Raw genomic sequence first — 27991 nt, forward strand, 5'->3', positions numbered from 1 at the left:
CAAATTGGAGGCCGCGGAGCAATAAACTTCACTTACAGAAGCTTTCTAAAGACGCGTCTTATTTCGTTTCTCTATGTGTAGAGCTGCTCTTGGGGCTGGACATTCAGATAACTGACTCAGTACAATATCCGGCACGAGTATAGCACCGTGACTCTCAAGATCTTCATATCTCAAACTCAAAATTCATGTGATTAAAATAATAGCGGTGTATTTTCAGGGTATTAAATTAATAGCAACTAGATTCATCTTTTCTCATAGAGGATGGTCTGGAAGATGTATCTTGCACGTCCTAGACAGGTACGTAATGTCAGCCGTGCTTACTAGCTTTGCGATTTTCTGAGCACTGCAGTACTGCCTTCAGTATATTCAAAAGTACACGGAAAATATCTGTCATTGTAGCCAGAGAAAGCTGCCGACTTGTTTGGGACTTAATTTCAGCCGTTATCTATCACCATGCGATCTATTCTACTACCATTGCCTGGCTCCAACATGTTCCCAAGAATGCCGGAAGCCTCCTGGGATCACATCTCTGGCAATTACTGGACGGTGAAAAAAAAAGAAGTGTATCTAGAATATTTTCTCCGTAACATTTAGCGTGTATAATGCCGTCCTTTTTAGCTATCATTGTCGACACGGGGAGCCAATCCCACTTTTCGAACGCCTCGGCACGTATCGAGGGTGACACAATCGCGACATGTCACAACATGACGCTTGTCGTCACGCGTTTGAACTTTGAAAGCAGAGTGAAACCTTGATGTTGGTGACTCACAACCCCGCACTGCTCCTTGAGAACTTTAACATCAACCTTCGGTCTCCCAATAGCATTATTCAGGCACCGCGGAGCTAATACCGACGTCGTGGAACAGTTCTGCAACACCTGGCTGTTTTCTGAACCCGTCTCTCAGACATTAGAATGGGAGTCTTTAGACGGGTCAGGCGGGTACGTCAAATAATACCCATCTTCCCACCGAGTTCCACCGTATTAACGTCATTTTAACAGGAAGGAGCAGTACCCAAACGTCCCACGACACCTCAGAAAGTAAAATTGCACGCAGCCTATGTCGACAAGTCGCCTTTTCCGCGTTTTGCTCACCCGACAGCCGACGAGGCGTTTGAGGTTTATGACCTTCTTTCTGAGGCACACGGTACACCCGATCTCGTGCGCCGAGATCCTACAGCTTCCAGTAGTGGGGCAGAAACAGGCGCAGAAGTACCGAATGTGCTCGAGTCACTCATCGGCACCATTCTGTCGCAGAACACGTCAAGTGGTAACACAAACAAAGCAAAGAAGGGACTGGATAGTGCTTTCGGCCGAAATAACTTTGCTGCCGTTGCTGAAGCACCTACAGAGCAAGTTATTGACGCTATTCGACCAGGTGGCCTCGCAAAGGCGAAAGCGGCTTTTATTCAGAAGATGTTGCGCTCTGTAAAAGAGAAACGCGGAGATTATTCTCTCCAACACCTTGCCGCAGTAGAAGACGGCGAGAGAATGACCGACCACGAGATCATGTCCGAGTTAATCTCATTCGATGGGGTCGGATTGAAGACAGCTTCCTGTGTGATGCTTTTTTGCCTTGGTCGTGACTCGTTTGCTGTGGATACTCATATCTTCCGTTTGAGTAAACTCTTGGGGTGGATGCCATTATACGCCGACGTGATTCGAACGCAGGTACATCTGGATCAATGTATCCCGAACGAGCTCAAGTACGGACTACATGTACTCATGATCCAACATGGGAGGACCTGCAAAGGCTGCAAGAATAGATGGTCAAAAGAGCCCTGTATCCTGAAGTCGTACGTTGACGACATAAAACTGAAGGCGTCCAAGAAGTAGAGGAAGAATCCACTAGCTGTAAGTGAGTGGGTCATTTGTCTACAGCACTTTGATTAACTTCCGATGAAAAGACTCAATTCTTTCGCTGTCGTCATTCAAATTTGCCATTTACTAGAGGTCTCGTGGACATACAATTCATACAAGTCTTAATTACCTTAGCGCTGGTTATGTGTGCTCGGAATGCTGCATCCCGATATTAGCTAGACTCGGGTGCCTTGGGAATCTTACCTCTATGTTATTCACCCCACATCTAATAATAAACTTTCTCGCTATTTTGCCGAGTGTTGTAGAACGTACCTCATCAAGTCATTGCGGAGTTTATTCACTATCCTTTTCCCAAGCTGGTTAGTGCCTCAAGGACGATGGGAAGACATCGCAATGTCTGATACGCCACTGGCCCATCTGTATTCCGTGCATGAAGCTCTTTTGACAGTAGATTTCGAATGAATTCCTTTCAGCCCATATGTGTTAATCCATCCTCTGAGTGCTGTGCTGTACGTACACGCTCTCTTCAGCTCGCCGATGCATTGCGTTTATATCATATTCACCATGCCGGGGAAAGGCCACATTCTAGTGGTCTGTAACCCTCGTTTCAGCATTTGGAAAGAACTATTCCACCTCAAAAAACCGTAGGGAGTCCCTAGAGCAAAGTGCATTAACGCTGTCACTCCGTGTCGAAACCAAACCTGCCATCGATTTGCTTCCGTTGTATGACATGGGACCTTAGGTAACCAAGCCTCTATTTCTTATTGTTTTCTGAGATGATTTGGGGGGTTTACCGATCATAGGTGTGGGTATGTTATCTGCCATGTTATCTGCCCGGCATAATCCGAGCTTACTCTTTTCACACTTTTCACCATAAAACTATGGATGAACTGCAATGAAAAAAATGCATTCAAGTATGTAAAGAAGGTGTATACACATATGTGCCTTTAAAATTTGAGTATGTGCTGTCGAATCAGTAGAATACGTATGGATGTTATCTGCCACCCCCAATGTTATCTGCCAGCCGAGGTGCCGCAACACAGCCACATTTGCGCATTTCCGTATTCAATTCACGCTCGACGGGCATCCTGGTTTGATTTTTTGAGGCTCTTTGAGAGATATTCTAGATCACATATAAAGTAAATAATGCCCAGATAAAAAATATCAGACAAATTTAGAGTACAGACAAAGTAAAAGGTACATGTTTACATGGACCATTTCTCGGACGCGCGTCAGCGCGAAATCTTTGAAAATTTGCCTCTCGTTTCACACGGTATTTTACAAAATTTATGTTTGTAACAAATCCATACATATTCTCGAGTAATTTCAAGTAATTTCTCTTCAAAATGTTGACAAAAATAAAGCATCGTGAGTCTCTCTCTTTTTCTCTCCATTTTTTGGTCATTTCCTGTTTGGGACACCCACTCCTATGAACGGAAAACCATTTGGGGACGCCTTCTAGTGGACCCACAACATCTCGTCGTCATGGCCTACAGCTATGTTCTCTCAATTGTTTCCACCGCTGACTTCTAAAGCCGACGCTGGTCAAGAAGCCATTGCTGTAGCAGTTACCAGTCAAAACTACTATGTCCAGTGCATAAATTCTCAAGGACATTTCTGGATGTATTGATGATGGCTGATATAGGGTCTAAAATGACCTGTATACTGTACACTGTGCACAAAAATTCTGGGAGCCAATCCCCGAGCCAGCATCCCCAAATTAAACGCTCTATCTTTAATTTCACCTATGAAAAGGTGCTCATCGGATCTTGGGGCCGGGTCCAAGGACGCTCAATGACGCCTTGAGCGGCGACGAGGAACGCTGTCAGCGCTCTGGGACATTCTCATCTGAGAATTAACGAGAATAATTCAATCATAATACATCATGCTCCGGAGTGAGATATAGCCTTCAATCCGCTAGACCCCGGAGTTTGTGCACCGAAGCGAAGGCGGCAAGCATTCGCGTTCCGGCGACCTCGGACATCCCGCCGACCGTGTACAAGTTGGCCGCCATCGGTTGAGCTCAACACGAAGTATCTAAATCCGCATTTATTCGTTCCTTTGTGTCTCCCTCAGCTTTCAGTCTGCTCATGTCATGAGGTATGGAAAATTCCGTGTCATTAATGAAATAGCCCATAACCCACTGAGATATGTTGCCCAGATAAAGACGTTGGTGGACCAACGGAACAGCTACGGCTGCCTCACGCTAATTATATTCTCGAAAATAGATGACTTTTGCGTACAGAGATCAGAAGCAAATTCGTTGCTTAAAGCACTGTCTTTCTTAAACATACCTATTGGGCGTCTCTTTCCATTGCCTTTTGACTTTGGGTCGGTAACATGATATTAGGCATTTAAGAATGGCAAACCTCTGGAGCTTCCGGATCTAAGCAGTCCTATCGCCCGAGGCGTTAGTCGCATTTACAGTTGAAAATATGATGGTCCGCCTTGTCTGATCGTATGAAAGACGTCTTTGGACTTGACATTTTTGTGGCACAGAATAGAATGTCGAATGAGCGCATCCTTTGAGGCTCCCCTTTCAAATGTGATGATACCCCATAATGTAGGGACTGAGACTGGTACCAAATCTCTGGGTCCATTGATTTGTGCCCTTAAGGAAGTTTGAAAACGAAGCAACGGTAGTTTCGTGCCGATGTTTTGAGTTCTAAACCATTACACCTGAACTATTGAGATAAGATTGAGTTGAATGATGGCATCAACCTGATTGCTTCTGGGTTTGCAGTATGTTGTAAAACTGGTTGGGTATTATCCAGTTCACTTTCAATGTCTATTCACTCTAGTCAAATATCACTCAGTAAATTATGACTAACACACTGTGTGGTTTTGTGAATTCTACTGCCATGGTATCAGCTCTGAAAAGGATTTGAATGACGAACCAATGATATTTGGCATTAGGGCAGGCTCAAAATTGTCACGATTATGCCACGACTGTTGCGAAAGCATTACGACCGAGCTCAGTCAACAAAAGCCGTGCCAGCTCTCTCTTATCGTCCATCTCCAAGAAGCCACAAACGGTTTTAACAATTGAAAACCTTTCCGTAACCTAGAGGTTGTAGGATGGAGCCTAGTCTTCAAGTAAAGAATACTCCGTGAGTGGATTTCGTTATCTACCTGCTATTTTGATGGCTAAAAACCAATCATTCTTCATAGACGGACCGAATTATCAGACCGACTATGGAGTCAGCTTCCCCTTGAACTGAAACGGGAGATAATCTTGATTATGGCTCAAAGCAATATTGAGAAAGCTCGAGAGCTTCGTTTCGTCTCCAGCGATGTAAACGTCCTGGTGCTTCCCATCATCTTTCGACATGTCGTGATGGTTCTCCCTGAGCATGTCAACCGGTTCACAACAACACTCTTACCAAAGCGCAAAAACTTCATTCCTGCTCTTAGATCCAAGCTTCATACCATGCCTCGCCTACTCTCCAGTTACAAAGTTGACACTTGGGTTTTTGTCGTCAATGATCGTCGTCCTTCTTTGGAGAGCGCGTTGGCTAGCATTGCTCCAGTGTTCGTTGGGCTCTCTAGGCTGGTTATCACAGGGCAGAATTTATCTTCAAATGCATTTTGGCTTCGCCAACACGCTATTCATCCTAGCATCATGCTTCTCGTACACTACGGCAGCCCACATCTTGTCAATTTCTATGATCCTATCTTCAAATCCGTCACTCATCTCTATACATGTATTACTCATGGACATCGTTACTCTACCATTGCTGATCTCGCCTCACTAACTCACTTGGCAGTGAGCACCCGTCCAGACCTTACGGAGACGACAGCACGGAATGTCGCTGCTTCACTCACTGCTATTCTTCAAACGTGCACTAATATCACTTCACTAATTCTCGTAATGGATCTTGCTGGCACGGATGATTTTCGCTATCGAATGTGGACAACCTGGCTGAAGGCATGCCTAGAAGATCAGCGCTTTCTTTTCTTACCACAGTACCAACCGCCACGTATGGAGTGGAGTTCCATTGTCAATGGAAGGAAGACTCTATGGGACAGGGCTGACGAATGGCGTCGGCTCAGCGAGATTTCGGAGCCTATGAGATCCAAACTGATGCGCCAATTGGTAATTCAGAACGAAAAAGAAAGGATGGCGTTTCCTCCTCCAGGAGATCGGAGGGAGGAAGAGTGGGAGATTGACCTGGTTCAGCGCGACAATTATCATTCTCAAGCGGATGACCCAGACCTCAGGGGAGGGACTGGGTTCATTTCTGCTTTCGGTTGATGTTTGCTGTCGGTGAATATTTTTCTTTCCGACGCCTACAACTGACACAATCTGGTTACAGGATCACCAGTTAGATATTGCAGGTACTGGTTTCCTACATCAGTGATCTCACTACGACCCTGTACTCTATAATTATCCTTGACTTGCATTAACGACTGAGGGAGCTTGATTTGGAGAACTTCACCTAATAATATCATCTGGTAGATATCTTTTCATTGTTCACCCCATTTTAATCCAGTATTCAGATTAAGGTGCTCACTTTTTGCTTATGACTAGTCAGTGGCCTGTCCCGAAGTTCATTTCCACCCTAGGTCGAATCAGCACGGATCCAAATTGTCGTCAGAGAGAATTGGATGCTTTCCACCCTCAAAATGCATGGAACGAGTCTTTTTATGGCCTCTTGTATGGGCCGGGGAATTGTCGTTCATTCAGTCCAACAGTCTACTGCGTCCATCATCCAAACTTTGATGATCTCCCTCTCTCTATCATTCCCCTATTCTTCATTCTACTCTGAGCTTCCTTCTCGGGAACAAATATACTACCCCATCTTCCATTAGCAATTTGGGGGTTGAAGGACTTGCAATAATAATTGGTGTATGGGATGCCTAGATATATGTTCATGAAATGGTGACAAGACAAGCACTTCCAATATTTTCGGAGGCAAAAATTCAAGAAGTCCACAGATGGTCCAAAATAACACGTGAAACGCACAACAGCGTGGACTAAAGCTGCACAGACACCGTGTAGGCTGCAAGCACACAAACCAACCGGGCAATATCAGAATATTTGATGTTTTGAAGAAACCTTTCGTCCTGCTTTTGACTTGTTCACGAGTATTGTTCTGCAAAGAAAGGATCATGGATGTCAATATCCCGACCTCGTATGGAGATTTGAGTGTGATAGTGGCGCGAGAATTTCCCGCCCTTCGTACTGCCATGCGTTGCGCCAGCGGCACACCATCTCCGCGGCCTAGTCCTCATACTTCGCGCATGCTTCTACTAAACTGGGGTCCCCGGCACCAGTGGTGTGTAAATCCGTCGCAGATACATCAAACTAGCTTACAGGCAAGTGAACCCCGGTTTCTTTGTAGGTTCCGTATGTGGCCTAAATCGGTGGCGTTTTGCTCTCTGCTCGCTGTTACACGTGTATACGAGGTCTCCATGTAATCCGCCACACCGGATATTCGGACGTGGAATTCCGCTGCCGCCAAACGTCCTCCTGGGAGCCCACTGGTGACATGTGCGTTAAAAATATCGTTTCTACACCCGAAGCAGGGCGGAAAGGGTGTAAAGTCATCTTATAAAAATAGATGTAATCGCTTTATGTGATTCCCATGACTGTTAATTGGTGAGAGTGCAAATATTAATCCTGGAAGTTTCGATTTCCAGACAGCATCCTACAGCTTGTTGGCCTTTTAGTCCGAATTTGATGTAACCGCTCACAAAACTGACACAGCTTTGTGATCTTGAATTGACCCGTCATAAACCAATAATAAAGATTAATGTGTGTACTAATGCTTCAATTTCTTGGACCCTCGACCCAGTACAAATTGAAGACCCGAAATGTGTCAAACGCACAGCTTCGGGGTACTAGCCGTATAAAAGATACCAATCTCATTTATGAGACCGCATGTCCGACCACTATTGATTGAATAGCACTGTTATGGTTTCCTCCAAGAGTCAACACTATGAGTGCCGTCTCATAAATTTACCGGTTCTATTAGTATTCAGTAGAGTCTGTCGCCGGTGAGCTCCATTGATGGCTCCGTTGTTGCATTAAATCGCAGTGGTAATAGTCTTTCCAAAACTCCGCGGATTAGCCAGTGGGAGACTGGTGATAAATTCAGAAGCACTCAGTAAAAAAGATACTTATTCACTATCCGCAAAGGTGTGTTTTGCCTAAATGCTTTAGGTTTTGTTAGTGACCCCTCGAAATAGTCGTATATACCCAGTGTTGGATGACGTAGCAAATAGTGGATGAACAAGGCGTGCAGTAGGAATATATGCATTCATTTTCAACCCAAGCGACCTCGTGGTGATAATAATACTGACATTATTATTATCATTAGTCATGGGCGGTGCGTGCTAGCCTGCGTTAGCAGTGCTGTGTCGTTGAGGAGTATTTAATGATGCCTCTTCTCTGTAGAGCTCACCCTGATGATGTCCAGAAACGTTGACTCAGAATTTGTCAGAATTGAAAATGGAGTTATCAGTGCAAGCCTTAACTCTTCGATGCTTTTCAACTTTCTCATGGGTGCGACGAAAAACCTACTATTTACCGCTCAGACGCTGAGGGCGTAAAATTGATCAGGAGTCTACAGCATGGTTTACGCTGGAACCGTGTACTTGTACAGTGAGTTTCTTTTGTTTTTATAAAATGCGATGGACCTGTCATTATCCAATTTACAGTGTTAAGAAAGGGAACGAGTGTGGATCGCTGTGTATACTTGGCTACTATCACAATTCTTTATCTGCTATGCATCATCCAATTTGCAATTCAGTGGTACTCCGTTAATCTTAGCATCGTTGTCAATGACGATAACAGGGAATCTGTGTTCTGGGCGACTATAATTATCCCAAGGTGGATCCTAATTCTCAGTGACATTCTATTCTACGCTTCTTTGGCTATCTCTGATACCTTACTGGTTGGGAAGATTCACTTGTTTCTTTGAATGAGTTGCTAATGCTATTTCAGATATGGAGGTGTTACCATGTTTGGGGACGTTCAATTCGCGTTGCGATAGCCCCCATGATGCTACTCATCGCAGAAATAGGTGAGTTTCTCCTTTAATCTGTTTAATGAAAGGTTTTAAAATACATTTCAGTCCTCTTTATTTTGACAATCATACTTTCTGCTAAAAAAGACTCTCAGACGAGTCTCAAAACATTGTATCGCCTGCAGCGAGTATCCAGTGCTTCGATTCTTGTGCCGCTAGGCACTACAGCACTTGCCACCTTTCTGATCGGATATAGGATATATTATGCCTCGGTTTCGACTAAACTACCGTCACAACGCCTTTTCAACATGATAGTTCGTTTACTTGTCGATTCAGCGGCTGGCTATTCCATTGTTCTCCTTTTCGTCGCTCTTTGCATTGTTGTCCCATCATTTTCGGTCATTGTCTCTCCTGTATACCAAGCAAAATATTACGCAGAGACACTTCTAATCATTGCGTCGGTATGTGGCCAGTGCCAACATACACCGTAGTGTCCTCACGCCCACGTTTCATATCAGGGTATGGCACCTACAATTTTAGTAGGACGACTTGAATTAATCAATTCGACCTCTACTATAACTGCCTCACCAGATAATTGGCAATCCGGTCTGGTATTTAGATCATTTCCAGAGTCCCTTCATGGCAGAGATATGATAGGTACTCGACACATTTCGGAAGCTCAATTACAGGAGCTTGCCACACCTGCGCAGATAAAAAATCAAGTATAAAATATTAGTATTTTGTCAATTTAATTTACCAGAACGCTTTATATGGAATTCAAAGTGCACACAGTGCAGAGTTGTTGGAATACGACTCTCATTTTCTGCTTCATATTTTATTCTTTTGCTCGTTGCAGCTTTTCCCTTTCCTATTTTACACCTTCACCTTCCACTGGGCCATTAGGGCTGATAGCCCCTGTTCATCGACAGACTCAGTACTCCTTTTTCTTCCATCGTTCAACGCATCACCTTCCAATATTTTTTGATCAACTTCCGTATCTACGTTCACCTCACATATAGTCGCTCGTTTCATTCCCAACACCTCAGCCTTTCTTTCCTTCCGGCTGAGGTGAATTCATTCCTTGTTGATTCATAGAAAGTAGCTAATCTAGTTTACAGGCTCACAGTATACTTAGGTTGAAAATATAGCCTTTCTTTCCTTCCGGCTGAGACCCACAGTATACGTAGTTTCTTCAGGAGTAAAAAAACGAAACGCGTTCTGACGTTTGGAGGCAATTGTAATAGGGGCGTGAGAGCTTGTTATCAATCATCAATATTCGCCACGTTTAAGTTTCTTTTTGCAAAACCATGTCCCTATCCCCAAACTCACACTATACTCTGGTGTGCTTTTAATTCGAATTTGTACCATACACAGGTCGTCGATCGCTGAACATTATGATTTAGCCCCAGCTCCCTGATCAGCAGTCCATAAATTGAACTGATCCGCTGATTCTGATGACAGTCTTTCGAATGGTACGACGATATCAGAATTAGACATGGCAGGCAAAGGCATGGCAATAGCCTTGCTTTTAGGGTGTGTCCTTGAGATCGGGCCTTCTCCTTGTGTCCCTTCCTTCACGTCCTTCAATACTTGGAATTTCAAGATTGTTTAAAGGTTCATACGGTAAGTATCATATTATTGATCAAATTGTTTCATCCATCATGAGAAAGGACATAGAATGATCTATTGATTTCGCATGCATCCCAAATCACATATGTCTGCCTCGTCATCGAAATGGACACACACCCATAATCCTACAATACCACCGACATGTCACCCAGAGAGCTCCTGTTCAATATGCGAAATGTACACCGACCATTTCGATATATTATCGTTCCACGAGCGCCGTGAACAACTGCAAGCATTCGAACATCGAAAACATCAAATGGAGGTTGAACTGTTGAAGGCAGATTTGGATGCTGCACGCGATCGGATTCTTGCGTTGGAAACGGCATACGAAGAGCTGCAGATAGCTCACGAGCAGTCTTTGCGTGCTCACATCAATGGTCACAATGTTCTTAACCCTTCCCCAAAATCTGTAAACGAATACGAGACCGACTCGGAGAGCGGTAGCTGGGAAGTACCGCCCAGTCCGTGGATAGGAGATTCTCCCTTATCTTCGGCGTCTATTCCATCGTTCATCCAATCAACCAGCCCTGTAATTCATGAGCTGTCATGTATATCTTCCTCGCCAACACCATCGTCCGCATTGTCTGAAGACTCCAGTTATGATATTGAAGAAGAGGTTCCTGCCTTGGCCAATGCCTCACAAGAAGATGCGCTACGATACGCCGAGCTGCTGGAGCAATGTGATTACGACGTGAGATCTGCAAACGCTGTGTGGAAGGAATGGGAAGCTTCTGTGAGGGAGAGTCTAGCAGATGAGGAGACTGCAGGTGACTTCCTAGGCGATACAGACAGCGAACTGGAGTCAGACGTTCAGGACTGGGAATGGGAAGAAGAAATCTACGAAGCGTCACCATTGAGCCCAGAGAGTGTTCGCGATGTTAGTTTGGCGACACATAGTCCAACATTCGATGTGGAGCGCGACTCTATCACACAGAACCGCATTGGTTTAAATATTCCTCCGTTGTCTTCTCTCCCGCGTCCAAATCACATTGATGGACCTCCCATTCAGCCTGCTTCTGTCGAATCCACGATATATGTTGACGCGTCAGGTACCGGGCTTGGATTTTGCATCTGCATACCCTCACAAACCTCGACCACCACCAATTTCCTGTCCCGATTCAACTCGAAAACCAACATGATGTGCTACTGGCTTGGCTGGAAGTGGGTACGCGGAAACCCAGCAATCGCTGTCGGTATCAGTGGGCAAATTGTGATGTCCTGGGCAGAACTCATTGGCCTTGAGCTCGGGGTATACACTGCCTGTACCATGAGGTCCCAACGAGGAGGCGAGCCTTCACCACTGATCATCCACTCGGATAACATGGATGTCGTCAAGGCAATCTCATGTGCAGTGCGCTCAAAGAACGCACCCGCGCGTCGTTGGAAACACGCGGAGGATGCTATTGTACGACGCATCATCTCTATTTGCGAGGCGCACGGTGTGCACCTTGTGGTGCGCTGGGTACCATCAAAGGCCAACCTCGCAGACGGGCCTTCGCGCGGTCACGGTGTGCACGGTGCGGCTGGTTGGGAACGCACTCGAGAGACCCAGGCATCAGTACGTGGTCTTGGAGGAGATCCCACACTCATGATAGGCGACAGGGGGTGGATGGAGTGGGTTGCGGATTGTCTTCCTGTTCCTGCACATTTGGAGGCGTTTGTACAGGATCCGACCGGAGGTGTTGTCGGTTTGCGACAGCTGAAGATAAAAGGCCCCAGAGTCAACAGTGGGGATACACGGACATGAATTGGCGGACTTTACTGTTCTAACCGTTTAAGCTTAGATTCCCGCTGATTTTGGTCAAACAAGGTCATTCGACGCGTCTACTCTATACTCCCTCTCTCTGAAACCCGGTTCTTCGTTCCTGAATTCTCTGTTGTGTCGCATACTCAATTATTGTGGTTGATGACAGTCGGATGAATCTCCTGGGGGGATAACTGATTGACATATCTGCGCTGCTATTGTTACCGCTATGCATTGCCTCTGAGTCTGTTATTATTGTCATTCAAAACGACGTATTAATACGCTTTTACAGTGATGTTGTTTTTGTATTGATACCTGGTCCAATTATTATTCAGTTCTTTCTAATCTTCCATTGTAACCTTGGGATGACCAGGCCAAAATGCGCGGCGGTCACTAAATCGTATGAAAGAATCATAGTTGTACGTATTACAATCGTGGGTCACTTGAAGCACAGTGACCTTCCCTCATTGCTTCCACTTTTCCTCGCCTTTCATCTGAATGAGATCCCAGCAGGACCTTTGGGACTTCATGGCCACGTTGTAGGTGCCACTTTTTCTGACAAAGCGTTGAACTCTCGCTTAACTTAAAGTCGCACGGTCCGTTGGTTGAAATTTGGGACGCGTTCAGTTTGGCACTCTAACGCTTTTTGCCCACATTCACCACAATGGACAGGCAATTATCAGCAGCCATGGCCCTTGTTCCATATCAGCGAGTCTACATCGATACCAGAAAAAGAATACCACATATATTCAGTCTTCCTGTTGAACTGATGGCCATCATTTTCTCACTCATCGCAGCTCCCTACCTCGACGATTGCGGAAACATGGGGAACTCGAACTCTTACAGCCTAGACAGATATGCCTTACAATTGAGGACTCACCCTATCCTTGTCGGAGTCCGCCACGTGTGCAGCTACTGGTTTAACTTGACATCGTCGATGCCCTCACTTTGGAACATTGTCTTGGCCACACCGATTCTTAGTAGGCCTGGCGAGCGTAACTACATCAAGCTACACAGATTCGTCTCAATGACTGCCCTATACATGCGCTTGGGCGCCCCTGCCGCCCTCACGGTATATTTGAGACCTGTAAATGGTATGCACATCATGAGAGACGACGATGAAAACGACGACAAATGGACAATCTCTACTCAGCACAGATTCTACCGAATACACCAAGAACTGTATCTCGAGCTGTGCACAAGTCATTCTACCCAAATCAAGTCTTTGACAATCTCCTTCACGCGACACATGTTTTGGTTCTTTCTAGATAAGCTCGCACATTTGGACGTGGTATTTAGCCGATTGGAAATGCTTGACATCGAGATCCCTGGTGGCGAACGCAGCGGCGACGATACCGAAAGTATCCCGGAGCTTCAATTCTCTCGTTTCTTTCCTGCTCTGCGAAATCTTAAGGTCATTAACAGGAGGACCCCAATGGACGTGTGCAGTCTGGTTCAACTCTCTGAACTCCACACACTCCATCTCGAACAGCGTGGCATCGTTAATCAAACAGTCGAAGTACTTCGGGGACTGACCAGCGCAAAAAATGTTACTCTTGTCGAGCGCGATTTTTCTCTGAAAAAGCAGAATTCTTCATCGGATTGCTCCCGCGTGAAGCTCCCGTGCTTGGAAAAACTTGTGCTCAAGTGTTACCCAGATCCGAGTGTCATACTAACTGGCATCACGACTCCCCATCTCCAAATTCTTAATGTCCATTCTACTGGAACCCTGAGGCAACTCTACATAGCTATCAGAGAGCTGATACAAGTCTCTGAATGCTCTCTCGCGGCTCTGGCCGTTACCCATGGAAAACCCGACTGCTTTGGCCTGGCCTCCGTCCTGGAAGATTTTATACTAAGCCGTATCCAAACCTGCAGGATAAAGTACGAAGCAACATGGACTTTAACTGAAGAAGAGCGCACGGACCTAGAGAATGCGAAGAGCTACCTTTCGACGCATCTTGATTCGATGCGGCGCACTATATCTCCATCATTTGTGTTTGAATCCACTGGAAGGTTCAACCTTTCCTATATGACTATGTGGGACGGATGTAGTGGTATCGAGAAAGGAGTGTTGGATGATACATAAATTCTCTGGGGAAAGTATTGGTGCGGTTCTGCTATTGACTTACTTCTTACGCTCTCGATTTTCACTGCATAATAATATACTCTTCCAAATTAAAACAAAATACTTACTGCCACCGATCGAATAATACATATTAGGCCGCAAATTCCCAATATCTCATTTAAATTTCAGAACAGCTACACTTCTTATCACGATTGCTGAGTAAAAGAACCTGGGATCCGATGGTACTCAAACAGACGTATCAACTCCATCCATTTGTCCGTTATTGGCGGCGGCAGCGTTGACAGTTTATCTATCAAATCACAGACCAGATATAGGGGTGATAGATGCACTGGTATCTTGATTTAAATTTGTTAGTGCAAGCCTTGTAGCCAATAATCTGGGGCTTACACCCTGCTTTCAATATCAGTAGTGAGACAGCGGGAAAAAGTTGGTAAACAATCAATTACATTCAATCACAATCTCTCTCAAACCGTCGTCTGTCACAAGAGAAATTTTCATTAATATGAGAGTATCTAAAACGATCCTCTCATGCTCGTGAGCTGCCTTTGGTAAGGTTCCTCTCATAATTCTTCTAAGCATTTAATGGTTTATTCTGAAAATCCTAGAAGGTGAAGCAAAAGCTTTATTCAAAGTTATATATTTGTTACTATTGTCCGTGTCTATTTGGTGAACATTAATACATATTAACGTCTGTTATTCCTGGACATCATAGGTAACGACAGTCGATAACAATTGATGGGGTCAAGTTTATATTTCATAAGGCGTTGTGGGATTTAATTAAACTGGTTTATGAACCCCTCCATCGCTTTGATTTATTTATTCTGGAATATAACATACCAGCTGGCAATAATCTGCTAATCTAGAATCAAACCATCTCAGCGTTGACATGACGGACTTTTAATTGTCATACACCCGCTAAGCTCGGCTTCCTGGCACATATTCCAGTCACGCGTTCTACTAGGTTAATTGTCGTTGATAACTATTTACCATTAAAAATTAATTATCAACTGTGAGATTTGATGTCTGTGGGAAACTCTGATTTGTTTTCATAGCGAAGAGGAAGTGAAAAATATTACCAGTGATCATTGGCCGACCGGGCACAGATATCATAGATTACCTAACAGGGATGTTGCCGGTGCCTGAACAACTTTCGGGCCGACATGGCAGTTCAATATCAAAGTCCGTCGTGAGAAAATCATTACAACCACACCACAGATATTGATTCAACATTCTACATCCGTCAACTTTCAAGGGTCGTTTTTAGAAAAGTGGAGACCATTCAGCTAAGTTGTTCTGGAATCATGTTTAATGATCCACTACAACTAAGGGATCATTAGGAACTTCCCTGGATGAATTAACAATTGATGTTTTATGAGAGTGGGTTGCCCTAACAGCCCTATCTTTGAAGAGAAATGAAACGGCTTAAAACTGGTATGGGCGTCCTCAAGTTTGACCTTGAGCGCTGCGTCCGAGGAAGACTATATGTCAATCAGTCACTGAAGGATATGCTACAGAACCTTATGCCTGATGTGGTGATCATTGAAGCTAAGCTGGTATATTCTATTGATAGATAGGTCGAATCCACTCGATAGAAAAGAGCACATAGAAAGCGTTCCTCCAGGATTCTCAGCAGAACACACTCAGAACATCCCATTCACCACTCCATAACAAAGGAATGACCTCACCCCTTTCAGACCTACCTGATGTCTTTGTTCAAAAAGCCGATGCTCAGTCCTCGTTGGACTTGGGCCTCCTTGGTATTCTCATGATGGGTAAGTTTTTAATGTGCATATATTGCAATAAAGGCTCATGGGAGTGATGTAGGAATGTATACCATTATCTACTTCGGTACTCTCTATATCTACCGTTCGTCCACTGGCCTTAGCCTGAGAGTTTGTGTGGAGACTGACTCGTCATAGTCAAGGGAGAAAAATCGCGGAGTAAATTCGTGCTATCGACCATCACTTTGCTATATTTGTGTGGTGTTGCAGAGTGTGGTCTCGAATGGGCATATATACATTGGTCTTTTCTAGAGAACGGAGACACGAGAGTAACCGTGTTTATTGCACTCCTCATGCAACCTGGATGGCCACATGTTCTAAACAACATATTTGCATTTGCCATGATAATTCTTGCTGATATGTTGCTGGTAAGCTATTTCATCTTCCTGATGTGTGCTTACATTAGTTGACTGGGTTGGATAAGGCTTGGAGATGTTTCCACGTGTGGAATCGATCCAACCGTGTGATAATGGTTCCCCTATTCCTTTTATTCGCGGAATTTTGTGAGTTTGAAACGATACTCATCCTGTTTGCTAAATATTAAACTTTGCCTACAAGGTTTATTCTTCTCAATAGTTGTAATTCTGTTAGTGGCCAAAGCGCAACCAAACGAGCTACAGGCAGCAACGGTCAATCAAATTGGGGCGTCGGGCTACTTTATCTCAGCTATTTCAAGTTTAGTTGTCACCTTCCTGATTGCACTCCGTATCAGGTCTGTAGCCAAAGGCGGACTTGGCAACTCCAAGGGTACATTCAATCAGATTGTCGAGATCATAGTGCAATCGGTATTGGTATATTCCCTAGCTCAGCTTGTCGAGGCTATTGCAATTGTTTTGCCATTTTCCATTGGAAACACGCATCTCTTCGCGTTAGAAAATTACTCCCAAACTATACTACTTCCCATTACAGTATGTTGTTTACCCAGTGAATGCGACTTTTGCTGAAATTGTCTTCAGGGAATTGCCCCAACAATCATGGTAGCTCGCGTCAAGCTTATCGATGAACGGAATAGGACCAAAGCACATTCGTCTCACGTTACTGATCTCCAGTTCAATGGCTCAAACTTTGAGAGTACGGCGGGCGCCAGAGCTGCTCAGTACATGTCTACCCATAACAAGCAAGATACAAAATTGGAATCCACAGGGTACATAACGTCTACAGGGGCCTGATTGCTCGTCCAATCATCGTTCGTAAATTAAATAAATGTAGAGACATATTTAGAATGGCATATTCTTGTTATATTTATTGAGCATATCGAAGATGATACTCGATTAACGGATTTAAAGATGTTCAACACCAAGTATTCAAAGAAACCTAGAGACACTACTGGCGCTGATACATATTTGATAGAAAAATATGTATCGGTAATTATGTTTCCTGTTGGTTTTTGACGTATTTTTCTCGTATATAGAGTTCGGGGTTACCCAATTAGGGAAGCCCGAAGTCTATATTCCAATAAAATACATCAAAAAAATGTAGGAAACATAATTATTGGGTCTTATTTTCTTTGAAAATATGTATGAGCGCCAGCGGTGAGATGTGGGTCCTGAATCACACTTCAAAATGGCCCAGCTTTGCACTTTGGCTTTGCTATCCCCGTGCTTTCTATTAGTTTATTCCATAAGAGCAAGTAAGCGGTTGGGCCATTTTCTGTCGTTGATGTGCCAGTACGTGCCATTGGCTGGCCGGGTATGGCCCAACACCCGGTGGCTCATTCTGAAAACCCTAAATACCGTTGAATGGCAAAATGGCTTGGACCAATCTCATTACTTTCAACATTCACTTCTTCCAAAACACTCCAAGATCGCGTCGAATCTCAGTACAAGATGGATTTACTACCACTGCGCACCAGACACGGAAGGAAAATGATTAGTAAACGCACTGGTTTATCGCGTTCTGCACTGCATGGTGGAGACAGTTTGATTGGCTTCATCTCCACTGATCCACGCTCGGGTGCAAATAGTGGCATGAATCAAATACCCCCAGTTACAGAGCTGTTTGACCAGGCGGTGGTTGCCACCACGCAGGAGCGCCATGGATTCGCAGAGCGTATTGCGAAGGATATCATTGACAAGCAGGCTAGCACAGTGCCTCTTGTGAACGTGATCGTGTCAAAGGCATTGAACCCCGAAATGTGTCTTTCTGCAGCCGGCTGTGGAGTCGACATATTGTGTGATATTGTGGTGAAGGTGGTTGGTGAGCTCGGGTTCAATCAAAGAGGGGAGTTCGTGGGTTATTTGACGGAAGTAATTTTGAAGAAGACAAAGTCAAACTGGGCGATAGACTCAGAGACGTTCGGGTCAATGGTAAATTACACCTTTTGCTGCTCGTATAATTCTTATTATTGACATTTTTACAACCACATACAGTACCGGGAACGGGGCCAATGGGGCCATGAAACTCATCTCCAGAATCACATCCGTTGCGCGCTGTCTTTCAGCCGTTTCGTCGGCGAGCTGTTTATACGAGACGTCATATCCCGTCTAACCGTCGACGAGTGTCTCTGCGTCATCCTAGACTCCATACAGCCGCACAGCGCATATGTAGACTCTCTAGTTGGTGCCACGCTTATCTTAGATCGCGCGGGCCCAAAAATTTGGGATTGTCTCGATTTGCAGGGCAAGTTCACCACATTCTTACGGCCGAAGATCGAGCAAGTGGAAAGGCTCATGCGTCGACTGAGAGTAGCAGAGCGTCTAGTAATTGAGGCAGGAGATATGACCATTGTGAGTCGCGGGGTAATTGCTTCTGCAAAGGATATGAGTCGGGAGGATGTATCAGCAAAGGGGGTTGTCGATAGGCTTTTCAAGGTCATTGATAGCTATGGGGGATTGCCGTTCGATAACTTCGAGGCCTAGACATGTTTTGATACAATTCAGTGGCTGTGTAGGTGTACTCAAGATTAACCAATTCAATTTCTTTGTCGTGTACAAGAGCGGCCTTCACCTGTCTGAATCGTTACATCTAAATAGTTTCACTCCGTGGCCCATCATGGGCGGTGAGGAACATTACATATAGGCCCTGGTGGCCCTCACTCACTTGGCCATAGTATACAGGTAGCGATAGAGTGTATATCAAGGCATTTTCTAAGAGGGCCCCCAACTAGTAACTTAAATAGGCTGCTCGAAATGAGGACTGAATAAAAAGTCCCCACGTCTGTATATTCAGCAAGTAGGAACACCAGCATCTCTCCTACATTGAACTATCTGCTCAACGAAACCTATCAGATATGGATTCAGATCCTAATAACGCGAGCTACGACCCTTGGTTGAGCCAACCACAATACTTGCCCATCCTAGAAAACGATGACCAGCCTGACTCGCTACCATCTCTTGCCTTCATCGATGAAGTTCTAAATTCATCTGAGGCGCTTCCTCCCCTAGTATGTCACTCTGGCATAAACGCCGATCATAACAGCCGTCCCATGTTTGCGGCCTTGTTCGACGCGTTCATTGCGCTCCCTCATTCACCTGCACCAAGCGACCTTCCAGTCATGACATCCAGCGCAGAGGAGCGCGTACACCTCGCACGGTACATTGCGGAAGAATGCCTACAAAATACGGTACAGGGCGGGTGTGCCGGGATTTTTAATGTCCTGGGATATATGATCATGCGTGCCGCGATGCGGATCGATCGTGAATATTTGTACGAGGTTGATTTCACCGGGGCGGGGTATGTTTCTGCTGGTTCTTCATCTTCATCTTCCTCTGGGTCAGATTCTGGGTCAGCGGGTGGATCAGAACTCGGATCAGAGTCAGACTTTAATGGACATAATGAAGTTGATACGGCAAGATGGAAAGGGGCAGGGGTATCAATGGAGAAATTAATCGCACTTGTGGAAGACATTGCGTCCGCACTGGGGGAGCAGAAGAAATTGTTTGCAGAAGTTCTTGGAGAAAAGCTGATCGGTACCACCAAGTTTGTCTGGGATAAAAACATGTTCCCAGCTATGGTGGGTTCCCAGTTTGCTCTCGATACCAGGAAAGCAACTCTCTAATTGATTGTACCATGTTCGGTCAGAGGAAAAAAGTTTTCCGGGAGTCTCATCTGGAGGTTCACATGCGTCGGGCATTCCGTTTCAGTGCGTTTCTCGGGGAACTCTTTGTCCGCGACATCATCTTTCGTAACACGCTCGACGCATGCATTAGCATCATACTTGAGAACGATTTGGATACACGCGGAGAGGCATGTATCGACCAGTTGGTGGCTCTTGCTGTGGTGCTGGACACTGCTCGCGGGAAGATGTGGGACGTTAATTTGATTATGCACGGAGAACTGGCCGACTCTTCCGTTTCTCGGGAAGAGCAGCGGAAGAAAGCAAAGGAAAATGAAGTACACAAATTCAAAACTCGACTTGAACTTGCGGTAAATGACATTGTGGCGACCGAAGTAGGATATGCGCGGACGCAGAAAGTAAATCATAAACGGGAGGTGCAAACTTGGATGCGCAAGAAGGGGTTGAAATTCTGGGAAATGGAGGCAAAATATGTGATGGGTCGGTTAAACGCAATTGTATACAGGTGGTCGGGGATATAAGTAGTTGATGAACGGCTCGGAGAGGATTGTGCAAACTTATGGTATTTAGACCTGACTTGTATTTATGATTATGAACAGATTATGAATATGATTGACGACTTCCAATGATTCACGAGTGTACACATGTCTACGTAGCCGTAACCACACAAGGTCAAATGTCTTTATAGAAGATATGTCAATGGGTGTAACAGTGCTTTGACGGTATTGCGAGATCGTGTAGGATCGTGTCCTGCTTTGGTCCTGCTGGCGAAATGAGTCTAAGTGCCCGAAGACGAAGTCATGTGATGGGTACGCACGACGCGTCGATCACGACGCGTCAATGATAGGGGAGACGACGGGAGGATCCCGAAGGCCGAGCTTACATTTGCGAACTGATAAGATTGTGCAGATTGCCCACGGATGTGCACACAACAACGTAACCGCGTAGATCTGTGTATCGTTATCTGATGTCGAAGATGTTCTCAGGCTTTTTGACAGTGGGACAAATCCGTACTTTTGCCGATGAGGATGATTCGAGTCAGCGCTCAATCCTTCAAGACACCTCGAGGAGAAATTGATCATATCCGTAGCGCCTGGAGCGAATGGTAAGATATAAGCGATCAAAATTGATCACATCGTGTCTTGAAATGAGGTTGACTTCAGTTGTTAAAACATGTCATGATCAAGGCTGTGAAGTCGGAGCGCAGTCTGGCCTACGCGCACTGCGAATTCCTGTACATCGGTGACTATAGAAGAAGAGAAAGCATGGGAATTGATCATCAGATTTTAGTCATATTTACACGATGTATACGCGAGTCATAGCCCAGTTCTACGGAATAAGACTGGAGCCTGGGATTTTGCATACACACATTAGAGGACCATTGTTCTCTGTCGACAGATTCTTTCTCCCCCATATACTTCACAACTCAAACCATAACTCAACTACTCAACCTTCCAATTATGCCATTTGCCCTCAACTTTTCTGATCTTCAAGACTATGCACCAAACAATGCATACGACTTCAACCTCGACCTTTTCTCATTGAGTGGCGACTGGGATACCGCTGTAGACTCGGTTCCCCTCGACCAGGCTGCCACCGAGGGTACCGATGCTCCTCTGGCTGGCCCATCGGAAAGTTATGTCCTCAACGATACTTCTCCATTATCCTTGGATGTATTGTCAAATACAGTAGGCCTTACAGAAGAGCAGTGTGGCCTCGAAGACATGCGAGGCGAAGGGTGTGACATTTCCGGGCGCTCATACAGAACTCCAGAAGCGAGTGTCGCCGACTTCTTCGATAGCTGGCCATCACCATTGCGGCCTATCCCATCATCACAAGATACCTCAGACCCAATAACTCAAGATAATCACCAGTTGATTCCCAAAGAATTTGAGGGATATGAGGAACCATCGGCAGAAGCACTGGTAAATTCATTCATAAGCTCCTTGGCGGAGCTAATCAACACCAACGACACGGTGTCTTCAGGAAGAGGGAGTGGCGTTGAATCGTGAGCCCCAAAATCAGATATATAATATCTTATCTGAAAGTTTGTCATGATTTCAGACCATCATTACCGCCAATACCGTCCATGGGACAGGCAGGTCCCTCTCGTTGGAGTCGAGAGCAATGGGATGAGTCGATTCAGCAATCGACTGACTGGAGTCATGGCATCGACCACGATACAGCGAGGGCGTCTCACAGTGGATTGTATTCTCAATACAGCCACTCATCGTTTCCTCCGGATGCGACACCATCACCGCATCAGAGGTGCTCAGAACGTATGGGCGCTCCTACTCAGATGACATATGAAGGGGATACAGCGCCCATACACAGTGTGCATGGGAATAAAATGTTAGTTTTCATCAAACAATTACAGAAATCGAGGCTCAAAATGAGTTCAATTTACAGGCCATCTTTTCGATCTACCTTGACAGGGAGCAGCAGTGGTACTAGTCAGTATCAGGGCATGAATTACAACCATGCTCAGCCATGGTTTGGACCGGGTGAGGGTTTCAACACTCACCAATCAATGTCTTTCTCCTCGGCAAGAGAGGTGAAAGAAATCAACAACATTAGATCCATCAGCGATGGATGCAACGACGTCCGCTCCAGGCTCACACTTGAGCCCGTAGAGCAAACAAACATCGATGGCCAAACGAATGACGGAGGGTATGAAGTTTTTTCTCTCCCCTCTTTGACGTAGATATTGATGTGATTCATTTTAAAATATCAGGCGGGGAGCGGGGCCAGTGTTAGAGCATGGCCAGGAGAATGGCAGGTACGATTATAAACAATGATTTTGAGATGGGGAATTCACGAGAAAAATTGTTTACAAAGGGATTCGAGCGCGCCGCGGCCTCGCAAGAGACATCAAGAAGAGTTGGAGTCAGAAAGCGAAGACACAAGAGGCTCCAAATCTAAAAAGGCCAGGCTCTCAGAATCCCAGGATACAATCCGAGGCCCCGGGATTACAGAGGTTGAGGGAAAGAGGGGCAAACCAAGGAACTTGAATCCGAGGGCCCCAGCGCTCATGAAGTCGTACGTACACGACATGATGCCACTGACAGAGCCTGGGGCCAAGGAAGGGGGATTTGTCCCACTCGTAACAGCCGAGAGGACAGTGGCTAGCGAGGCATTTGATCGCCACCAAATGCCCGTTAGCATGGACAATTTAGTGGTGGAGTAAGTGTTTTCGATTCTACATTGTTCAGATAAGATAGTGACTTACGTGCCGTAATTCTTCAGGACCGGGAGTCCCGCCATATCCAAAAGGAAAAGGCCTAGGGGAGGCAAGAAGTCGAAAGCCTCGTAGTGATGTGGTTTAGAGGGCCGCGCCTTGTACGATAGTCAGTGGGTAGTGTAGCACATCGTCGACGGCAACATAATGCCATATTTTTTATATCTCGCACCTTTTATCAGTCCCGCTCATCGATGGGCCGCCATGATTTCTCACGGCGAACTTCGGCAACGGCGTTGATAATAAAAAGGATTTTGCACTCGAACCGTTTGAAAAATAACAAAACTGAAAAGAGAAATGGACAAAAAAGAAACTGGGAACGTGGTAACAAGCACTAGCTCGAGGTGAGGCCTAACGGGCAGTGCAAGAATGAGAAGAGAGAATCCATACCCATGAAACTAACCTAACGAGCAGTGTGAGAATAAAAGAGAGAAACATAGGAACATATTTAGTAAGGAAAGACTAAATAGCTGTACTGCGAACAAAGGCTTTGATGCCTGATGCATTCATCCAATAATGGGGGAGGTTAGAGTGGATGATTCAGAGGCCATTCAGCAACGCAATTCAGAGGCGAATCTTGTCATCAGAAGTGTGGGAAGGCGCTGAATCGCCTTAGAATCTACAGTTTTGGAGCAATTTGAAAGCCTCTTAAGGATGTTTCCACTATATGTGTTGAAAATATTGAAATGATCAGAATCCTCCCTTCTCTTTGTGCTTTCAGAACACAGAAATTAAGTGAATACAGGAAATATACTGGTCTCAGCAGCAAATACATCATATTCAATACTTCAATTAAATGAAAAGGACTACGCATCACTATGGATGCCATGTAAGTTGAAAATTGCAGAAACAAACTTTGCTTCTGCTGAATCGGAAACGTGAATCGTGAGTGAAGCGAATTTTATCCAGGGGGAACCTCACTCTTCTGGCTTTCCATAGGGGGAGGGGGTCATAGTGAATCGCGTTTCGGAAGCAAATCTTGATCCCAGAATCGGTCATGAATATTGAATCCTGACCGCCTCTGAATAGTCCACTCTGACCTCGCTATTTTTCACAGGTGGATCTTGTGCCTTGCTCTCCTCGCCTCACATCCCCCCTGCTGTGCTTCCCAATACACAAAAAATACGACTCAGAAAGAGATTTGTTGATAGAAGTCAGAAGTTGATGCAGATACAGCCGCGAAACTTGAAAGCAAAGAAGAAACACCGACTGGTGATTGGATGGGATGAAGTTGGAAGTTGCGTGTGGATGATAATACGATATATAATACTGTACAAAATAAAAGAAAAGAGAAGAGAAGCACGGGAGGTGGCGGAGCAGGACACTCAAATCCTATCGACGAGTGCCCAAAGGATAGTCCCAAAAAGAAAAGAAAAGATCTCCAAAATGTAGAGAAGAAAGGGAACCAAACAGCAAGCGTCAAGCTCATACCGAGAGATCAGACCTATCGTCTGTCCATCCTTCATCGCAGCGACATCTTCGACGCACGAGTCGCAAGACCACCCATCCTTTCTTTTTCCATTGCAGCAGCAGCGGCAGCATCCACACCCTCTCTCGCCCTCTCTCTTTCTTCCTCCCCAGGACCAGCACCAACACCCAGAGTTCCACCAACGACAACACCTCCCCTTTCACCTGCAGTTCTGATGCTCACCAGCACATCCCTGCAGTACTTGACTTTTTCCAGTAGCCGCGCGTTGAGCTTGGCCTTGTCCAGCTCTGCCTGCGGCGCAGTGGCCGGCGGAGGTGGCTGGAAGGAAGCAGCCATAATAGACGAAAGCGAATGTCGCGTCAGCTTGTAGTGTTTGTCGATGTGAGTCACAAGTTGTCCAGAGGAAGACAGGATGAGTTTAGAGTGGTCATAAAAGTTGAACTATATTGAAATTATTAAATGGAGAAACATGACTAGAAGAAAGAAACTTACCTGTAGAACATCGTGACTCAATTTGAATACGATGACATGCTTCATTCGCAAATACTTTTGCACCCACTCCATTCCCCTTTCCCGGCCTACGTCTTCGAACGTCCAGTCGTACTCGCCGTACAGCCGGTCCATGATATACCGCTCAAAGTGCTTTAGGAGGTACACCTTGGATTTGAGGTCCTCGGGGTACTCCTCGACGGTGTACGACTTGCGCACGTAGATCGAACCCGAGCGGCGTGAGGTAATGTAGTCAAAGTGTCTATATGAACAAATTAGTTCGGATGAGAGGATGAGGAAAGGGAACAGCACATACACTTTATCAGCACTCAGTACAACAGTCGTGCTGTCGTTGAAATGCACGCCCACACTCCCGTCAGTCAAGGCATAGCCCATACCATACTTATTGCAATAATCCACCCAGCTGACAATGAACACCTTCTCGTCCGGGAGAGGCAGCGCAGCTGAAGGGGGCGCGGGATAGAGACGCCCTGCGGCTTTGGCCTCAAAGGCAAGTGTGAGGGTGTGCGCAGCCGCGTCAAAGCCGTTCAACTTCGGTAGGGGTTCGGTAGGTGCAGGGGTAGGGGCGTTGGTAGTGACGGTGGTGGTGTGTTTAAGCGCCGGCTTGAGGGAGCCATGCTTGACTGTGCTGGGGTTGATGTTGACGTTCTCTTTGTCGCCAGACGATGGCACGCGCTCCTTCTCCCTTAACGAGCGGGTTGGGTATGTCTGCTGCTGCTCCCTCAACCTCTCCGGCTCCCTAGGATCAGGCCTGCGCTCCTCCTCTTCATCTTCATCATCATCCTGAGGAAGTTCGTCACCTTCCTCGCGCACGGGTGCCATCTGAGCGACAATCCTCGCCTTCTGCGCTTCCAGCTCCTTGGTACGTAGACGCATCTCCTCGGCCTCTTCAGGGTCCGCCACACCATCAACGTCCATCATATTGAGCCTGCGGTGGGACCGAATACTGCCCGCCCTCGGCGCCGCCTCAACAGCAGCGCGTGGGTTATCGCTTTCCTCGACAATCCCATCCAAGCCCCTCGTCACGCTTCTTCTACCGAGCGGACTCGCGCTCGCCAGGCCCCCAACACCATTCGCACCACCTGCACCACCCTCCTTGACTGCCTGCAGCTTGCGAAGGAGCGGGTTCTCACGCGGACCAGCACCGCCGGGGGAACCATTCGTGCTCATGACCAATGGCTGTCGCGCAGAACTGAGGAGCGCAGAGATAGGCGAGCCAGGTTGCACCGCCTTCTGGAACTCCTTCTCCTGCTGCGCGATACTCGACGTGATGCTCTTGCTCGCTGCAATACTCGACATATTGTTTGAGCTACCGGAAGCAGGGAGGGAGCCTGAAGGGGCAACACCTGCTGCCGCGCCAGCGGAAGCACCCGCTGCTGAGAAATCGACGTCCAGGAGCGAGTACTTGCGCAGCCGTTTTAGATTCGCGTCGCTCGCCGCCTTGGAGACATGTCTGAAATCGGGGGGCGCGTCGTGCGCGGACGTGGGGATGTACGCGGGGACTGGGCCCTGTGTGAAGAATGTATGATCCACAATCTCATGGAGCGTGGGGCGTTCTGCAGGGTTTGGTGTCAAGATGAGTTGGATGAGGTGTTGCACGGCGGACGAGATGACACGCTCTGTTGGGAATTCGTACTCGTTGTCCCTAATGCGCTTGTATATCGCCTTGACGTCCTTGGTCTGGAACGGTGGGCGGCCGACAACGAGCGTGTACAGAATGACACCAACGCTCCACGTGTCAACTTCAAAGCTGTGGCCGTTGGCGGTGTCGAAGAGAACCTCCGGTGCGATGTAGTTAGGTGTACCGCAGATGGTTTTCTTCCGCTCCCCAGGATTCTCTATGAGTGCCGCAAGCCCAAAGTCACCCACTTTAACGTTCATATTCGCGTCGAGGAAGAGGTTACCGAGTTTGAGATCACGGTGGATGACCTGGTGAGTGTGCATGTAGTGGCATGCACCAATGAGTTGCACCATGAAGAAACGCGACTCAGGCTCGGTGAAACGCCGTCGTCTGCGCAGCATGTCCATAAGCGAGCCTGAAGGACATAGCTCGAGCGTCATGTAGACGTTGTCGCTGTCCTCAAAACATTCTTGGAAGTGCACAATATTAGGGTGCTCGAGCGAACGATGAATTTTGATTTCTGCGTAGAGCTGCGGCACGCGTCAGGTGAGTGGTACTTTGGGAAAGGAGTAAATGAAACGTACTTTAGTTTTAGCTTTCTTAGTTTTGAGAGAGGCTTTGGTAACAACCTTACACGCTAAGCGAGAACCTCGCTGGTCTTTCACTTCGTATACCCTGGCAAATCCACCCTTCAGAAAAAAAAAGCATTAGTATGAGCCACCCAACGTCCACCGTGCATCATTCCAAATCCATGCATCATTCATCCAGGCCAACGCTCAACATCAATAAGAGAAAAAAACCCACCTCGCCCAAAAACCCAACCCTGTCAAATTGCAACCTTCCTGTCTTGTCACTAATAACCTTCGGAGGTGATGGCGGTGTTGTCTTGCTGTTTTGCCGTGGGAGCGGTGGCGAACTAGGTGCCTTCGGTGGAGGCTTCGGCCCCTCTTGATGCTGTTGTTGTTGATTTTGGTGTGTCTGATGAGGGTGCGCAGAGGCGGGGTAGTTCACGTTCATGGCGGTATTCGTCAACGGGTGTCTGCGCTGCAATGGCATGCCAGAGGGGTGGCCGCTCCCGCCCCCAATGGTCGGTTGCGGTGGCGGAGGCATGTTTCGATAGTTCGTCGGTGCTTGATACATACTTG

At 46.3% G+C, this 27991-nt stretch overlaps 9 protein-coding genes across 9 annotated transcripts; 8 read left to right on the forward strand and 1 right to left on the reverse strand.

Annotated features, from left to right (window-relative positions):
* Positions 1-913: 913 nt before the first annotated feature.
* On the forward strand, positions 914-1834 carry JR316_0008631 (Putative DNA glycosylase; the record flags this gene model as incomplete). The annotated part of the gene is made up of 2 exons (XM_047894344.1): positions 914-940; positions 1001-1834. The coding sequence occupies 2 exons, from the start codon at positions 914-916 to the stop codon at positions 1832-1834; spliced, it is 861 nt and encodes a 286-aa protein (XP_047745803.1).
* A 3226-nt stretch (positions 1835-5060) lies between these two features.
* Positions 5061-6074, forward strand: JR316_0008632 (uncharacterized protein; the record flags this gene model as incomplete). Its single annotated transcript, XM_047894345.1, has 1 exon — positions 5061-6074. The coding sequence occupies one exon, from the start codon at positions 5061-5063 to the stop codon at positions 6072-6074; it is 1014 nt and encodes a 337-aa protein (XP_047745804.1).
* Positions 6075-10594: 4520 nt separating this feature from the next.
* Positions 10595-12166, forward strand: JR316_0008633 (uncharacterized protein; the record flags this gene model as incomplete). Its single annotated transcript, XM_047894346.1, has 1 exon — positions 10595-12166. One exon carries the CDS (start codon positions 10595-10597, stop codon positions 12164-12166), a length of 1572 nt encoding a protein of 523 aa, XP_047745805.1.
* Positions 12167-12827: 661 nt separating this feature from the next.
* Positions 12828-14252, forward strand: JR316_0008634 (uncharacterized protein; the record flags this gene model as incomplete). The annotated part of the gene is made up of 1 exon (XM_047894347.1): positions 12828-14252. The coding sequence occupies one exon, from the start codon at positions 12828-12830 to the stop codon at positions 14250-14252; it is 1425 nt and encodes a 474-aa protein (XP_047745806.1).
* A 1675-nt stretch (positions 14253-15927) lies between these two features.
* Positions 15928-17202, forward strand: JR316_0008635 (uncharacterized protein; the record flags this gene model as incomplete). The annotated part of the gene is made up of 3 exons (XM_047894348.1): positions 15928-16024; positions 16625-16941; positions 16990-17202. 3 exons carry the CDS (start codon positions 15928-15930, stop codon positions 17200-17202), a joined length of 627 nt encoding a protein of 208 aa, XP_047745807.1.
* A 570-nt stretch (positions 17203-17772) lies between these two features.
* JR316_0008636 (uncharacterized protein) lies at positions 17773-18891 on the forward strand (the record flags this gene model as incomplete). The annotated part of the gene is made up of 2 exons (XM_047894349.1): positions 17773-18339; positions 18403-18891. The coding sequence occupies 2 exons, from the start codon at positions 17773-17775 to the stop codon at positions 18889-18891; spliced, it is 1056 nt and encodes a 351-aa protein (XP_047745808.1).
* A 371-nt stretch (positions 18892-19262) lies between these two features.
* JR316_0008637 (uncharacterized protein) lies at positions 19263-20569 on the forward strand (the record flags this gene model as incomplete). Its single annotated transcript, XM_047894350.1, has 2 exons — positions 19263-19985; positions 20054-20569. The coding sequence occupies 2 exons, from the start codon at positions 19263-19265 to the stop codon at positions 20567-20569; spliced, it is 1239 nt and encodes a 412-aa protein (XP_047745809.1).
* Positions 20570-21508: 939 nt separating this feature from the next.
* On the forward strand, positions 21509-23361 carry JR316_0008638 (uncharacterized protein; the record flags this gene model as incomplete). The annotated part of the gene is made up of 6 exons (XM_047894351.1): positions 21509-22056; positions 22113-22400; positions 22458-22718; positions 22783-22827; positions 22887-23231; positions 23295-23361. The coding sequence occupies 6 exons, from the start codon at positions 21509-21511 to the stop codon at positions 23359-23361; spliced, it is 1554 nt and encodes a 517-aa protein (XP_047745810.1).
* Positions 23362-24748: 1387 nt separating this feature from the next.
* JR316_0008639 (Serine/threonine-protein kinase plo1) lies at positions 24749-27956 on the reverse strand (the record flags this gene model as incomplete). Its single annotated transcript, XM_047894352.1, has 5 exons — positions 24749-25156; positions 25208-25466; positions 25521-27376; positions 27431-27535; positions 27651-27956. 5 exons carry the CDS (start codon positions 27954-27956, stop codon positions 24749-24751), a joined length of 2934 nt encoding a protein of 977 aa, XP_047745811.1.
* Positions 27957-27991: the final 35 nt, after the last annotated feature.

This window comes from Psilocybe cubensis, chromosome 8 (assembly GCF_017499595.1).
Source record: "Psilocybe cubensis strain MGC-MH-2018 chromosome 8, whole genome shotgun sequence".
NCBI classification, from domain to species: domain Eukaryota; kingdom Fungi; phylum Basidiomycota; class Agaricomycetes; order Agaricales; family Agrocybaceae; genus Psilocybe; species Psilocybe cubensis.